The sequence below is a fragment of the Scyliorhinus torazame genome, chromosome 8 (assembly GCF_047496885.1).
Source record: "Scyliorhinus torazame isolate Kashiwa2021f chromosome 8, sScyTor2.1, whole genome shotgun sequence".
Taxonomy (NCBI): Eukaryota; Metazoa; Chordata; class Chondrichthyes; order Carcharhiniformes; family Scyliorhinidae; genus Scyliorhinus; species Scyliorhinus torazame.
In genome coordinates, this window is record NC_092714.1 from 251,101,366 (window position 1) to 251,118,873 (window position 17,508).

The following is a 17,508-nucleotide window of genomic DNA, read 5'->3' on the forward strand; positions in this document are numbered from 1 at the left end:
TGTTGAGGATTGTCAGAGGATACAGTAGGATAGATAGGTTGGAGACTTGGGCAGAGAAATGGCAAATGGAGTTTAATCGAGACAAATATGTGAGGTAATGCATTTTGGCAGGTCTAACAGGGGAAATATATCAATGACAAAATTCTTAGGTATATAGAAAGTCAGAGATCTGGGCATGCAGGTCCACAGATCTTTGAAGGTGGCAACACAAACAAAGTAGTAAAGAAAGAATATAGAACACTTGTCTTCATTGGACAGGGCATGAGTATAAAAACTGGCAAGTCATGCTACAGTTGTATAGAACCTTGGTAAGGCCAAACTTGGAATATTGCACACAATTATGGTCGCCACACTACCAGAGGCTCTGGAGAGGGTGCAGAGGAGATTCACCAGGTTGTTGCCTGGGGTCTGGAGGGTGTTAGCTATGTCGAGAGGCTGAATAGACTAACTGTTTTCATTAGAAATGGAGGTTGAGGGGTAACCTGATGAGGTCTACAAGATTATGAGGGGCATGGATGATCTTCCCCAGGGTGGAGGGGGGGGGGGGGCCAGCAGGTATAGGTTTAAGGTCCATGGGCCAACGTTGAGGAGATGTGCAAGGCAGGTTTTAAAAAAAATATATAAATAGAGGGTGGCGAGTGCCTGGAATGTTGTTAGGGGAGGTTGTGGAAGCAGATACATTAACAGCATTAAAAAGGCACCTTGACAAATACATGGATAGGACGGGTTTAGAGGGATATGGCACAAGAAAGTGCTGAGGGTTTTGGTAAAGGTTGATATCATGATCAGTACAGGCTCGGAGGTTTCTGTGCTGTATTGTTCTTTGTTCCTCCAGCTTGCACTATACTTCCGAGAACTATAGGAGCAGAGGACCAAAGCGAGCACGAGACCAAGGTGGTGAATTAAAATGGCGACGAGGCGAAGGTCATGGTTGTGGACTGAACAGGCTCCAATGTACACAACCATACGGGAGCAACCGGGCTTAATAGTCTCCAATGTAGAAGAGACGGCATTGGGAGCAATATCAAACACAGACTGAAGTTGAAAGAAGCGCAAGTAATTGCTGCTTGAGTGTTTCTTGCAACAGATGCAGCTGGGTTTTTCAGCATTCCCTGACATGGCATTAGTATTACTAGCCAGACTGAAAAGTGCAATGCAGCAAGTTAAAATTTGTCCAATTCTTCAGACTGCACTACCTCTGCAAAGGACCAGTACATAAGTACAGTACTACAAAATTACATACTTACAAGCATACCAGCCATCCTAATAGTTAGCCATCAAATGTAATGTTTAAATTACAAGTGACAAAAGCTTAAAAATGGCCCACAATTTAAACCAAACACTAGACCAAAAATCACCATTATAGCATTGAAAGTTAGAAAAAGGTACAAAGCACAGAGGGTCATATAGAGTCTTAGAAGTTTACAGCATGAAAACAGGCCCTTTGGCCCAAATTCTCCATTATGCCCAGTTTAACCACTAAGCTAGTCACAATTGCCCACATCCTTCTATACCCAGTTTACCCATATAACTAACTGCTTTTTAAAAGACTTCCCACCTCTACCACTGCATCTGGCAGCTCGTTCCAGACACTCACCACCCAGAGATATCTCTCCCTTAAACCTATGCCCCCTAGTTTTAGACTCCCCTACCTTTGGGAAAAGATGTTGACCACCTACCTCATGTATGCCCCTCTACAAGGTCATCCCAAGCCTCCTATGCTCCAGGGGAAAATGTCCCAGTCTCTCCTTATAACTCAAACCATCAAGTCCCAGTAGCATCCTAGTAAATCTTTCTGCACTCTTTTCTAGTTTAATATCCTTTCAATAACAGGGTGACCAGAGCTGTACAGTATTCCAAGTGTGGCCGTACTAGTGTCTTGCACAACTTCAGCAAGATATCCCAACTCCTGTATTCAATGTTCTGACCAACTGAAACCAAGCATGCTGAATACCTCCTTAACCACCCTGTCCACATGTGACTCCACTTTCAAGGAGCTATGAATCAGGTCCTGCACAGATTTGAACTACCAAAATGAATCACTTCACAAACTCTCATCTGCCATTCATCGGCCCAAACAAACAAGATCCCATTGCAATCCTATATAACCTTCTTCACTGGCCATTATGAATTTTGTGTCATCTGCAAACTTTAAAAAAAAATTTATTGAAGTTTTTAAAACACAATTTTTCACCCTTACAAACCCCCCCCCCCCCCCCACAACAAAATAGAAAGAAAATGCACATAGCAAGATATAAACATGGTAAAACGATATGTTACAGAGCTTTGTACACTGGATTCCTCCCATACATGCCAGTTTTCCAGATCTTTAATGTGTTCTCTTGCTCAAATACCCCCAGGCAGACCCCCCTTCCTCTCCTTCCTCCCCCCTCCCCCCGGGTTGCTGCTGACCGACCTTCATCTAACGCTCCGCGAGATAGTCTAGGAACAGTTGCCACCGCCTGTAGAAGCCCTGCGCAGACCCTCTCAAGGCAAACTTTATCCTCTCCAATTTGATAAACCCTGCCATATAATTTATCCAGGCCTCCACGCTGGGGGGCTTCGCCTCATTCCACATTAGCAAGAACCTTCGCCGGGCTACTAGGGATGCAAAGGCCAGAATGCCAGCCTCTTTCGTCTCCTGCACTCCTGGCTCATCCACTGCTCCAAATATTGCTAGCCCCCAGCTTGGCTTGACCCGAGCTGTCACCACCTTAGATATTGTTCCCGCCACTCCCCTCCAGAGCCAGGCATGACCAAAACATATGGACATGGTTCGCCGGACTTCCTGAGCACCTCCCACATCTGTCCTCTACCCCAAAGAACCTACTCAGCCTCGCCCCCTGTCAAGCGCGCTCTGTGAACCACCTTAAATGGTATCAGGCTAAGCCTGGCACACGAGGAGGAGGAATTAACCCTCTACCAACACCTCCCCCTCTTCTTTCATCTCCTGGTATATTGCCGACACCTTGCCCTCTCCCACCCATACGCCCGAGATCACCCAGTCTTGAATTTCCTGTGCCGGGAGCAACGGGAATTCCCTCACCTGCCGCCTCACAAACACTCACAATGGGAAGGCACTGAAGCACAGAGAAACCTCGGAAGGGCCACCATTTTGACCGACTGCACTCTACCCGCTAGTGAGAGCGGTAACATGTCCCATCTTTTGAAGTCCTCCTCCATCTGCTCCACCAGTCTAGTCAGATTCAGTTTATGTAGGGCCCCCCCAACTCCTGGCTATCTGGGTCCCCAGGTATGGAAAGCTCCCCTCCGCCCTCAGCAGTAGATCACCTATCCCCCTTTCTTGGTCCCCTGCCTGTACTACAAAAAGCTCACTCTTCCCTACATTAAGCTTATAGCCCAAAAAATCCCCAAACTCCCTTAGAGTCTGCATGACCTCCACCATCCCCTCCACTGGATCCGCCACAAACAGCAACGGGTCATCTGCACAAAGCGACACTCGATGCTCCTCTCCCCTCCATTTCCTAGACTCCCAAGGGTTCAATTGCTAATGAAACAACAGGGGGGGGGGGGGGGGGGGAAAGAGACGGGGGCACCCCCCGTCCCGTCCTACAGTACAGACGAAAATACTCCGACCTCCACCGGTTCGTAACCACACTCGCCACTGGGGCTCTGTAAAGGAGCTAAACCCAGCTAATAAACCCTCCCCCGAACCCAAACCTACGCAGCACTTCCCAGGGGTACTCCCACTCTACTTAGTCAAAGGCCTTCTCTGCATCCATAGCTGCCACTATCTCCACCTCTCCCTCCACCGATGGCATCATTATCACTTTGGTGATAATGCACATTGGTGTTTAGCTGCCTGCCCTTTACAAATCCCGTCTGGTCCTCGTGAATCACCCCTGGGACACAGTCCTCGATCCTCGTAGCCAGCAACTTAGCATCCACGTTGAGGAGCGAGATCGGCCTGTACGATCCACATTGCAGTGGGTCCTTGTCACGCTTTAGCATCAAAGAAATAGTCGCCTCCGACATGGTCGGGGACAGGGTCCCTCCGTCCCTTGCCTCATTACAGGTCCTCACTAGCAGCAGGGCCAACAGGTCTATGTACTTCCTGTAGAACTACACTGGGAACCCGTCCAGTCCCAGGGCCTTCCCTGGCTGCATACTCCCCAAACCTTTGTTCAGCTCCTCCAACCCAGTTGGTGCCCCCAAACCCTCTTATGGAGCTGGTGTGCCAGCATCCGACTCGCCTTCGCCCCATACTCTTAGGTCGCCCCCTGCGCTTTCCTCCACTGTGCCTCTGCCTTCCCTGTAGTCAACAGGTCAAATTCCGTCTGGAGAAATCACCTTTCCCTCAGTAATCCCTCCTCCGGGGCCTCTGCATATCTCGTCCACTCTTAAAATCTCCCCCACTAACCTCTCCCTTTCCATGCCCTCTATCTTCTCCCTGTGAGCCCTGATGGAGATTAGCTCTCCCCTGATCACTGCCTCCCATACCACCCCCACCTCCCCGTTGTCGTTGACTTCCAAGTACCTTTCGATTCACCCTCCCACACACCACCACATCTGCCAGCAGTCCCACATCCAACCGCCACAGCGGGCGTTGGTCCCCCTCCTCTCCCAACTCCAGTTCCACCCAGTGCAGGGCGTGATCTGAAATGGCTATGGCCGAATACTCCGTTCCCTCCACTTTCGGGATCAGCACCCTGCCCAAAACCGAAAATCTATCCGGGAGTAGGCTTTGTGCACGTGGGAGAAAAAAAAAAATGCCCTGGCCCGCGGCCTGGGAAACCTCCACGGGTCCACTCCCCCCATCTGATCCATAAACCCCCTAAGCACCTTGGCCACCGCCGGCCTCTTTCCAGTCCTGGATCTGGAGCGATCCAGTGCTGGGTCCAACACAGTATTAAAATTCCCACCCATTATCAAGCTTCCTACCTACAGGTCCAGAATGCACCCCAACATGCGTTTCATGAATCCGGATCATCCCAGTTCAGGGCGTATACATTTACCAATACCACCCACGTCCCCTGCAACTTACCACTCACCATCACATATCAACCTCCATTGTCCACTACGATATTCTTGGCCTCAAACGACACCCGCTTTCCCACCAATATTGCCACCCCTCTGTTCTTTACGTCCAGCCCCGAATGGAATACCTGTCCTACCCATCCCTTTTCTTAACCTGACCTGATCCGCCACCTTCAAGTGTGTCTCCTGGAGCACGACCACGTCTGCCTTCAGTCCCTTTAAGTGCGCAAACACTCTTTGCCGGCCCATCACATTCCACGTCATCAGCCGGATTGGGGGGCCTCCCACCGCACCCCCCCCCCCCCCTCCCCGACTAGCCACCTCCCTTTCTAGGCCGGTCCTGTTCCCGCGCTGCCCTCACCCCCAGTCCCCCAGACAGGAGACCCCCGCCCACCTCTTCGGTGTCCCATTCCCCTTCGGCCAGTGCAGCAGCAACCCCCCTCGTCTAGCTTTTTTGCTCCCCCATAACACTCCCGCAAGTCAGCTGACCCTGACTTCCCCCAGCCATCCCATTGCCCCCCCCAGTGGGAATCTCCCAATCAGTGGGCTTTCCTCCATTCCCCCTCCTGCCTTTCTTCCCTAGCGCGGGAAAAGACCCGCACGGTCCTAAGCCTACGCCACCCCCTCTGGCGCAGCTCCTGTCCCTAGCGCGGGGAAAAGACCTGCGCTGTCCTAAGCCTCGTCTCTTTTCCCCCAATCGCCATCCCCCCCCTCTCCCCCAGCCAGTGTAACATTTCCTGTGCGTGATTAACACCCTATATACAACCACCATCAAACATGCCCCCACCCTCACAAACACTCATTTGAGTCCAACTTTTCGATTTGAATAAAGGTCCACAACTCTTCAGCCGTTGTGAAATAATGGTGCTATGTGACCCACAATCGCGCTGGCAGCAGCATTCAGAATCTCTCCTTTCTGGTGCAGCACCGCCTTGGCCTGGTTGAAACCCGCTCTCCTCTTTGCAACCTCCGTGCTCCAGTCCGGGTATATTCGGATCTCCGCATTCTCCCAGCTGCTGCTCCGCTCTTTCTTGGCCCATTTCAAGACCCTCTCTCTGTCCATGAAACGGTGAAACCTCACCACAATCGCCCTTGGTGGCACGGTAGCCTTGGGCCTCCTCGCCAGCACCTGGTGTGCCCCATCCAGCTCCAAAGGCCTCGAAGGGGCCACCGCGCCCATCATCGACTCGAGCATCGTGCTCGCATATGCCCCGGCATCGGCCCCCTCCACTCCTTCAGGGAGACCCAGGATCCAAAGATTCTGTCTCCTCGACCTGTTCTCCAGGTCTTTGAATCTTCCCGCCCACCTCTTGTGCAGCGCCTCGTGCTCCTCCACTCACCGCCAGGCCCACGATCTAGTCCTCGTTCTCAGACTTTTTTCTGCACCGCCTGGATCTTTACCTAGTGGGCCTTCTGGGTCATCCCTAGTCCTTCAATCGCCGACAGCATAGGTACCAGCATCTCCTTCTGCAGCTCTTGATGAACTCTTGCAGCTCTGGCCCACATTCCACTTTATCCCCGGCCGCCGCCATTTCGTTTTTCTTCCCTCGTTGCTCCAATGCTGCTTTTTAGGCCGTTTCGCTTCTGGTCCGGTCCATAAAGAAAGGTGAAGGGGGACCTCTCTACCCTTCCCACACAGTCTTCAAAAAAATTCCCGTTGGGGCTCCTCTAGAGAGCCCAAAAGTATGTAATAGCAGGAGCTGCCAAATCGTGCGGCTTAGCTCCGCATCACCGCAACCGGAAGCGTCATCTGCAAACTTACAAAATTCCTCCTAAATTCTCATCCAAGTCATTAATATAAACAACAAACAGTGGATCCAACACTGAACCCAGAGGCACACTGCTGGTCACAGGCCTCCAGTTTGAAAAACAATCCTCTACAACCACCCTGTTGTCAAGCCAGTTTTTTTAAATCCAATTGGATACCTCACCCTGGATCCAGAGAGATTTAACCTTATGCCAACAACATACCATGTGGTACCTTGTCAAAGGCCTTGCTAAAGTCCATGTAAACAATGTTAACTGTACTGCCCTCATCTACCTTCTTGGTTACCCCTTCAAAAAACTCAACCAAGTTCATGAGACACAATTTTCCATACAAAGTTATGCTGACTGTCCCTAATCAGTCCTAGACTCTAAATGCCTGTAGATCCAGTCTCAGAATACCTTCTAACAACTTACCCACTAGAGAACCAAGGCTGTTCCCAGGCTTTTCCCTGCGGCCCTTGTTAAACAAAGGCACACATTTGGTACCCTCCAATCTTCATGCACCTCACCTGTGGATATCTCTGCTAGGGGACCCACAATTTCCTCCCTCACCTCATGCACTTTGACTTCCAGCACCTCCTCCTCTCTTAATATATTCCCCTCTCAAGACCGCACTATTTATTTCCCTAACATACATGCCTTTCTCAACAGTAAATACAGACAAGAAATATTCATTTAGGATCTCACTCTCATAGATGACCATGTAGATCCTTAAAGAGGCATTACTCTCTCCCTCAGTACTCTTTTGCCCTTTATGTATGTGTAGCCACTCTTTGGATCCTCCTTTGCCTTATCAGTGGATGGTTGCCTACAATTGAACACAGCAACTGGATACCAATTTACTTCATCTGACAGAGGAATCAGCCTTCTCTATTCAAGAGCAAGCTAGTAAAGGTTATTTGACAAGGTTGTACATAATACAAGTTGCCTTCTAACCTAATTTAAGGATGAGCATATCAATTACATATCAGAACAGTAAAGTTTGCAAGTAGCCCAGCCCCTGACGTATTCTGATTAGGTCAAATTAACAGCAACAAAGCTTCTGCAATGACTGCTTAAAGTAAAATAAAGACATAACAATCCTAACAGCACAAGGAACTTCAGAATTGGAATTGAAAGGGATTACAGTATTTCAATATTCAACATGATCATAGAAATACAAAGTAGGAGCTGGCCACTCAACCTGCTCCACCATTCACTATGATCATGGCTGATCCAACTCAGTAACCCATTTGTGCTTCTCCCCCTCCCCCACAAATCCTCAGAACCACCACCAGTCACCTGCTATTCTGGGAAAAGACCCATTTATTCCTACGGTTTCCAGTCACAAAACCATTCCATGAGTTTTAATTTTACACACAAAGGTGGATGGTCTCAAGACTTCAAAAAGACAATTGATTGCAATTTTAATTTCTAGAGGGAATATCAAATATAAAAGATAATCTTAATCCTATATTCTCAAAGAAACAACTGACACCATGATTAGGTTTAACTTTTTTGCCTTGATCTAGGAGACAGGTGTCCATTTCCTATTCAATAGTCTCTTCCACCATTTACACAATAACACACCATAACACAATAGCTCATTTACCCCAGGTTCTCCCAATATGCCTTATTTTTTGGTAATTGACATACTCATCTGGAACACCAACCACTTCTGGAAGAGATCAAAAGAATAACACCAGATCATTCTTATCTCAATCCTAAATGACTTATTCAGAGAGCACTCCTCCTAGAACCAGTCAAACCATGAATATATTTCAATTATATCAAATATTTGTATTCACCCCTCCTCAGGAATAATCCAATTTTAAAGCAAAATACTGCACTAGAAATCAGAAATAAAATGCCAGAAACACCCCAATGTGGCCACATCTCTGGAGTTATATAGATTTTAGTTTCAGATCCCTGGTCTTTCCACCATTTATGCAACATATCAAATGTTTGCCTAGTCATAAACAAGCACACTTCCTCTACTGGTTCCCTTATTCACAAATCCTGTCAAGCTCATTCAATTTCCCACAAAAAAAAATTCAAACTAAATGTTCTACAGCTTTAGACTCAATCACAATGCAACTAAAGTGAGTTACAGGGATAGTTTCACTAGATAGCTGGAAGGTTTACACTTACTGTTTTATGCAATGCTACATACAGCATTCCTAAATGCTACTTTTAGACCTACCATTCAATACTTAGTATAAATAGTAGTAAGCATTTAGTTACTTACCTTTCACACTCATAGCATCGGGTTTCCTCAAACATGCAACAGTTCTCTAGTTAAGCTGCTAAATTTACAGAAGCAGTTATGCTTGTATATTTGAGCGAGTGGGGAAACTTGTCTAGTACTATTTCTCACGAGAAAAATGCGCATGGACATTCGCGGTTCTCGTAGGCAATCCTGAACGCTGTGCTCCAGCACGGACTGAAAGGCAAAAGGATACCTAATCGCAAAACGGCTTCCTGAAAATAAAGCAAGTTATGCAACACCCCAAAAAACTTGCTACCTCACTTTAAAAAAAAAAAAATAAACGAAAGCTACGCTCGTTTATTTTTAAACCGAGTACTCCCGGTTAGGGTGCCAACTAGTCCCGACTCCAGCTGCAGCCATACACACATATCCCCGCAGAGTGGTGAAATTAAAGTAGGTTTAACATGTCCGCTGAGATGAAGCTCGGAGAATGAGACAACTTGCTGTTTCCACACAACACCGCCAGGTGTGGCGCCCTTTAGCATCAGAAGCCAGGGAGCCATCTTGCACACAATAATGTACAAAGATAAATTCGGAAAATCCACAGAAAACGGCCGCTTTTGAAGCGATTCTCGTCGAAACCGTCGAGATGGTCGGATTAGTCACGCTCCCGGGCGAAATCAGGCGGGATTAAAGCGTTTGCCTTCGTGTTGTTCCTCCCCAGCGCCTCTCCAGCCCGCTCGGCACAGTCATTCCACAGCCCAATAACGCGCTCCTTCATTGGCCGGCGCTTTAAACCGGGAGCCGACCAATGGCAGGGGGCGGCCGCCGACCCACTTCTGACGTCACCCCCAACAACACGGCTCGGTGCGCACGCGCGGTCCGAGTCAAACAAGAGTTCTGCCTTAAGATGGCGGCGGGGGCTTCAGATCTGTTGGACGATGTGTTCTTCTCAGACGTGGACGAGAAAGTGGTGAGCGACTTGGTCGGCTCCCTGGAGTCCCAGTTGGCGGCTACGGGCCACAACGCGGCGGAGCAAGGCGGAATAAGGGCGCAGGTGGTGAACAATCACGTGGAAAACACACCCGGGATGGTGAGCAATAATGTTGAGCTGCAAACAGCAGAGAACAAAATGGGACTGGCAGGAGCTGAGGTTTCCACCGCAGCCAAAATCAAAGTGGAGGAGAGTTCCGAAGGAAAAAATGCACAGATTAATTCGCAAAACGCATTCGGCGGCGGGGTTTTGCCCTGCACGACGGCGGGGAGTGGGGTACAGCAAAGTGTTGTTATCAATAATGCAAGGTCCCAGGCTCCAGGAGTGGAACAGGAGCAGAGTACAGCGGCGGCGGCAGCAGTGACAGGATCATCAGAAACACCAGCTGCAGGCAGCATCGGTCAAGGGAAATCGGTGGTAATAAGTGCAATGGCAACCCCAGTGTCCAACCATGTGAAAACTGTCACCTCCAATATACAAACTCTTAATGGGAATAATGGAATGGCGATAAACTCTCACAATGCAGGAAATGCCACCACTTTCACTTGTTCAGCAGCTGCAACTACCTTGCCAGCTGTTACGGTGGTCAATAATGGACCTGGATCTGTTGTTAAAAACACAATTAATACAGGGTTGCCAGCAGTGTCTTTGCCAGCCTCTAGTTCTGCCTACACTGTTATTCAGACGTCTTTTGTCAGTACGCAGAATGTTCCTTCAACTGTTGTTTCTTCACAGGCAGCAGGACCCACAGTGACATTGGTGAGACCACCACCTCACAGTGGTTCAGCTCTGTCAATTGCATCAACGCCGAATGGTAGTAGTATATTGAACTCAACAGTTAGTGTAACTAACTTGCCAGCTCCTGGTGGCACCGGAGCTCCACATCAGACTTCACTTCTGACTTTAAACAGTCAGCCTTCTAGTTTGTCAAGTAACGTTTCTTTGTCTGCTGGTGGACAGGTTATCAAATCCGAATTGCAGCCCAAAACGATTATACAGACACCACAACAGACTCTCAGTGCAGGAATATTGACATCAACTACTGGTAGTGCGGTGACCAGTGTAAACAATCAATCAAATACAACTACTATGGTAATAGGTCAGGCGATACAAAGTGGACTCCAGAATGTGGCATCCAATCCTGGCGGAATTTCCACTCAGTCAGTTGGTACACCAGCAGGAATGGGCAAAGGAACCATTAACACAGTTGCCCAAACTCTGGCAAGGACAGCAGCAGTGAACACTGGCCCAAGGACGACTATAACACCGCAAGTTATAGCTCCTCGTCTCTCTCAGCCCCAACAGCATCAGCCAAACATTCAAAATATTCAGATTCCCCCAGGTGAGAACTAGATCATATTGTTTAGTGGCATGTGCTTTCTTGTATTGTTAAGACTTTTGAAACATTACTTATTTTCATTTACAGCTCAATGCCAGAGATGTAATTTAAGTTTTCTGGAAAAATTTAATGTGCAATGGATTGTCAATAACTGGAACATACATTACACTGACAGTAAAATTGGTAGTAAAAAAAGTTCATATTTTCCAAATGTTATTGTAATAGAACCAGATGATTTAAATTAACAGTTCTTGCTTGCAAATTATAAAAGTCTAATGCCACATAGAAGATAATTTAGCATAAAACTACTAAACAACTGGTCTATACAAGCTTATATATTAATATTTATATATTAATGCCATTATGTTTTGTAGTTATAATATTGCTCATTTCCATGTGATCGGAGTGAAACCAGCTGCAGATCCATGCCTTCTTTCACTTAAAACCACTGATTGTGATAGGGTTGTACAGCATGGCTGTCGTGGGAACTTGCATTCTACCTCGTACTGTCTTGTAGCTTTGTCGATGGATTTCTGTTATGTGACTGAGTGTTCTATCAGAACAATTAGGAAATTTTTTTAGAAGACAGAGTTTTGCACAACTTCTAATTATCGCAACTTTAATATAATTTGGTATATAAATATTCATCAGCAACTTACTTCGCCTGAAATTAAACAAAATCATTAAAAGCAATTTTTCAAAGTTTTGTTCAAAGTAATAAATGCCGCTTACTGAAAGAGAATACATCAGCTGATATTAACAGGCAATATATCAAATTTTTGCAGTGAAATCAGCTGAGTACAACATTGATAAGGGCCAATAAGTATTCATGAAATTCTGCTTCTGTCGTATTCTTTCTTCTGCTTCTGTCACGTTCTTGCTCCTCTCTCCCAAACCAAATTTACTATACAAGTATTCATCTTAGCTTAATATTATTTAGCATGTTAACGTTGTCTTCGGAAATCAAAGAAAATCTATCAATGTTGTACAAAGTAAAGGATCAAGCATATAGTGAATGATGCATGCGTCAAATTTTGTACTTTGTTCAAAGATCATTTTTTTAAACAAATGATCAACATTTAAAATTGCAAAGTTTCCTTTTTTGGCCAACAATAATCAAAAAGGTGATACATGTGTTAGTGCATAAGATCTAAAATTACAGAACTATGATTATTGTCTATAAAATCATAGCTTGTAATCATGCTTGCTACTGACTGTCTAACTCCAGTCAATGTTAAGTTATTACCATATGATTAATATAATTCTGCTTTCAATAAAGTGGAATGATGGGTACATGAAATGTTCTTACCATATCCACTTGGAACACAGAGCTGCTAGCAGGAGATTTGACTTGTATCTGGAGTGTTTTGAGCCACTCTGGTGAATTTTAGTTTGTTCCGGAAAATCTGTTGGGAACAATTTGAAATTATGAAGTGTGTTGCACAAGAATCACATTAACATAATATTAGAGGTTATTGTTTTAATGGGAAACAAGTTTAGGTGAGTACTTTTTTCAAAGTTCTCCTAGAGTTTGTTAAAGAAAATAATTAAGCAAAAGTTTATTTTGACTTCAACAATAAAAACTTGTATTTACATAGCACCTTTAACATACAAAACTTCCCAAGACACTTCATAAAAGCATTATAAAATAAATTTAACACCACCCCACAACAAAACACATATTAGGGCAGATGGCCATAAGCTTTAGAGGTAAGATTTCAGGAACATCTTAAAGGAGAATACAGGAGCAGGGAGGTCTAGGGAAGGAATTCCAGAGCTTAAGGCCTTAGCAGATGAAAGCACTGTCACCAATGGTGGAACAATTAAAATCGGGGCTGCTCAAGAGACTAGAACTAGGGGCTGGTTTAACACAGTGGGCTAAACAGCTGACTTGTAAGGCAGAACAAGGCAGCAGCGCGGGTTCAATTCCCGTACCGGCCTCAGGCACCGGAATGTGGCGACTAGGGGCTTTTCACAGTAACTTCATTGAAGCCTACTTGTGACAATAAGCGATTATTATATTAGCAGAGCACAAATATCTCTATGGGGCTGGAGAGTATAGATATTAGGGAGGGGCGAGAGCATGGAGTGATTTGAAAATGAAAATTCTGGAAATGAGGTGCTGTTTAACCAGGAGCACTTTAGGTCAGGAAGCACAGGAGTAAAATGAGTGAAGGGACTTTGGTGTGAGTTAGGACACAAGTAATTTCTTTAAAATGTAAAACTTCATTCTAACATTGAAACCCTTTGGTCAAATTTTTCTCCTTGCTCAACCATTCTGGTGTCATCACCACATCCCTGTGCAACATAGGAAAAAAGTGAAGGCAAGAACTTCAAACGGGCCATTTTCGATAAAATGGTGGTAGTCAAATGATCTAAAAGTATTCCTAGAATTTCTTCCCCTTTTAATCGCAGTATACGAGAAGCCCAATGAGATCACTGAATAGATAATTTGACTTAATTCACTACGAATTTTGCTTTTACATAAATGGCAAAGGAAAGTAAAATCTAAATAATAAGATGGAGTGAAGCATTTAACAACCCAATGTGCCCCTCATACTATATCTTTCAGAGATGACATAATAGATGTGGTGGAGATGTTGTTTAATTCCAGAATTCTAATTGAAGAAAATCCAACAGTGATGGGGGAAAAACTACAGAATTAATGAAAGGGTGACACTTAACCATAAAATCTCAGTTTATAATCCAACACTTAAAATCCAACACTTTTTTACTGTTGTTGTATTAAGAGTTTTTTTTGGATTGCATTCATCGAAGGTGTCTCCAGATAATATTTCATAACATTTAAGCTGAATGTTTTGAAATCAAAGAAAATATCCAATTTTTGAGGATATTGGTAATTCAGTATGATTATTATGGTTTAATAAATGTAAGCGTGTAAACTTTAAAAGTGAATGTTAATTTTTTTTGTAATTCTTTATTAATATTCAACATGCTGTTGAATAAACAAACCATGCACATACAATTCCTAGATTAACAACTACGTCCTTTCAGTATTTGGTGCAGACCAAGTTAATAAGAAAAGCCTCTCAATCACTCAAACTCTACTTACTTACTTATCCTCTTTGTTCCTTGAGGGGACATAAGGCTGCACTCTAACTTTAAAACATTTTTATTACGGAAATAGATGAAGTTAAGAAATTGAGAAATATATGCTTGAGAATGTTGCATGCATGAAAGTTGTTTACATACTTAGTTTTATTCAGTACTGTTACACGAATGCTAATTTTTTGTTGCTACATATATCTTTACACATTGTTTTATGACCTAAATTGAGTTACATACATAGGTACATAGAAGATAGGAGCAGGAATAGGCCATTTGGCCCTTCAAGCCTGCTCCGCCATTCATCACGATCATGGCTGATCATCCAACTCAATAGCCTAATCCTGCTTTCTCCCATAGCCTTTGATCCCATTCTCCCCAAGTGCTATATCCAGCCGCCTCTTGAATATATTCAAAGTTTTAGCATCAACTACTTCCTGTGGTAATGAATTCCACAGGCTCACCACTCTTTGTGTGAAGAAGTGTCTCCTTATCTCTGTCCAAAATGGTTTACCCTGAATCCTCAGGCTGTGACCCTTGGTTCTGGACACACCCATCATTGGTAACATCTACCCTGTCTAGTCCTGTTAGAATTTTATAAGTCTCTATGAGATCCCCCCTCATTCTTCTGAACTCCAGCGAGAACAATCCCAACCTAGTCAATCTCTCCTCATATGACAATTCTGCCATCCCTTGAATCAGTCTGGTAAACCTTCACTGCACTCCCTTGAGAGCAAGAACATCCTTCCTCAGAAGGATACCAATACTCCCAAGTGTGGCCTCACCGGGCACTGTACAATTGCAGCAACACATCCCTGCTTCTATACTCTAAACCTCTTGCAATGAAGACCAACATACCATTAGCCTTCTTTACCGCCTGCTGCACCTGCATGCTTGCCTTCAGCGAATGGTGCACAAGGACACCCAGGTCCCGCTGCACACTCCCCTCTCCCAATTTACAACCATTCAGGTAGTAATCTGCCTTCCTGTTTTTGCTTCTGAAATGAATAACCTCACACTTACCCAAATTATACTGCATCTGCCATTGGTTTGCCCACTCACCCAACCTGTCCAGATCTATTAATTATCAGTTAAATTAATTGAGAAGTTTGCTGAGCATCTGACAGCAATTTAAAGTGAAGCGTTAGAAACAAGACTTACAATGCTACTGTTGAGGTCAGGACTCAAAAGTAGAATAATAACATATGTCAAAACGTATGGTCAACTTGGGTTAAGTGGACACAAAGTGAATTAAAGTGTGTCCTACTCGATGACTCTTAATTGGTTAATTTTCTGTTGTGGTGTCCTCAGGAGTTCTTAATTTGTAGAGGAAAGAAAGAGGGAATCTAGTCTTGATTCTGTTTGCTGGCCCTGATTGTTTTCCAGTGATTATTGGTTGTGACTGGTTGTGAGGTGCACATACATGTGTCGGGATGGCAGGACCAAACTCAGCTGTGACACTCCTGTGGGTGAATTTAATGTTGGCATTAACTATCAAGCTCACACATTAAGAATTTTGGGCACTTGGGCAAGAAGTTGGAATGTGACCAGCAGCAGTGGACCTGTCCCATCTAAGGAATTAACACCATTAGGGAGATGAATTAAGAAAGTTGACAAGCAAATAAAATATGCATTTAGCTCAGTCTGAGACAGGTCAATTAGAGGCCAAGGGGCGAATACAAGGGTAAAATTATTACTTGTTCTCTCATTATCCCAGATGGTGAGATACTTGAACCAGACAAGTGTGTCTCCTGCTTTTCAAACTCTGCTACTCCTGAAGTTAGGATGAAAACGTCACATGAAATCTAATGTACAGGAGAGTATTCATGCTTATCAGTTTGGTTATTCATGGAATAAACAGTACATTTAAATTAATTCAAGATAAATCCAATTGTGTAACTGAGTCAACAATTTTGCACAATAATCTTTGTTAAAATCCTTAAAATCAGTTGTTTGGATGGGCACTCTGATATATTTGTATGCCAAATTTCACTATAGAAGTCTTATTATCTCACGTGCAAGTTAGATTCTGCATTTGCCTCCAAAATAACATGAGTAGATCAAAAGTAATATAATGCTGGAAAAAACTTGGGACGTCAGGCAGCATCTATGAATAGAGAAGTTAAGTTAACATTTCCCTTTGATGCCCTTTAGTCAGAAAAGTAAATAAGTGTTTGGGACTTCCCAGGGATGAGAAAGATGCTTGTATAAAGGAAAGTTCTCTTTTTTTAAGTACATAAACAACATGTAGTACTGTAGTTAAGATTTAATTTTTTTTTTAGGTTAAGGGTTTTGTTCAATAATTTAACTATTTGTTGTGCACGTCTGTGACCACAATGTGGAATAATATGAACAGAAAATTCTCTACATTTTTATCATTAGTTCAATGAAAATCAAACTAGTAGTCATTGTACAATACAATTCACATGTTTTTTAAAAAAAACAACTTGCATTTATTTTAAAAATAAATTTAGAGTAGCCAATTATTTTTCTTTTCCAATTAAGCGGCAATTTGGCGTGGCCAATCCACCTAACCAGCACATCTTTGGGTTGTGGGGGTGAAACCAACGCAGACATGGAGAGAATGTGCAAACTCCACACGGACAGTGACCCAGGGCCGGGATTCGAACCCGGGTCCTCAGCGCCGCAGTCCCAGTGCTAACCACTGCGCCACATGCCGTCCTGAACCTTGCATTTATATAGTACTTTTCATGACGACCAGACAGAAACCTTGCACAGTCGCACAGTGGTTAGCACTGTTGCTTCACAGCGCCAGGGTCTCCGGTTCGGGTCATTGTCTGTGCCGAGTCTGCGCGGTCTTTCTGTTGTCTGTGTGGGTTTCCTTCGGGTGCTTCCGCTTCCTCCCACAAGGCCCGAAAGATGTGCTGTGAGGTGAATTGCACATTCTGAATTCTCCCTCTGTGTACTCGAACAGGCGCCAGAATGTGGCGACTAGCGACCTTTCACAGTAACTTCATTGCCGTGTTAATGTAAGCCTACTTGTGACAATGAAATACTTGTGGAATGCAGTTAATGCTTTAATTAAACGTAGGAAACGCAGCAGTCAATTTGAGCACGGCAAAATCCGACAACCAACAATGTAACAATAACTAGATAATCTGTTTTTGTGATGTTGGTTGAGGGATCGATATTGAC

At 44.6% G+C, this 17,508-nt stretch overlaps 2 protein-coding genes across 2 annotated transcripts in view; one reads left to right on the forward strand and one right to left on the reverse strand.

The window, feature by feature from the left end:
• The window catches only part of lsm14b (LSM family member 14B), an 87,121-nt gene extending 77,418 nt beyond the window's left edge, over positions 1-9,703 (reverse strand). The window contains exon 1 of the mRNA XM_072515105.1: positions 8,993-9,703. Coding sequence (XP_072371206.1) covers positions 8,993-9,005 — 13 coding nt within the window. The 5' untranslated portion in view covers positions 9,006-9,703. The remainder of the gene's footprint in view (positions 1-8,992) is intronic.
• A 132-nt stretch (positions 9,704-9,835) lies between these two features.
• The window catches only part of taf4a (TAF4A RNA polymerase II, TATA box binding protein (TBP)-associated factor), a 145,986-nt gene continuing 138,313 nt past the window's right edge, over positions 9,836-17,508 (forward strand). Inside the window, exon 1 of the mRNA XM_072515107.1 lies at positions 9,836-11,289. Within this exon, the coding sequence (XP_072371208.1) occupies positions 9,864-11,289 (1,426 nt within the window). The 5' untranslated portion in view covers positions 9,836-9,863. The remainder of the gene's footprint in view (positions 11,290-17,508) is intronic.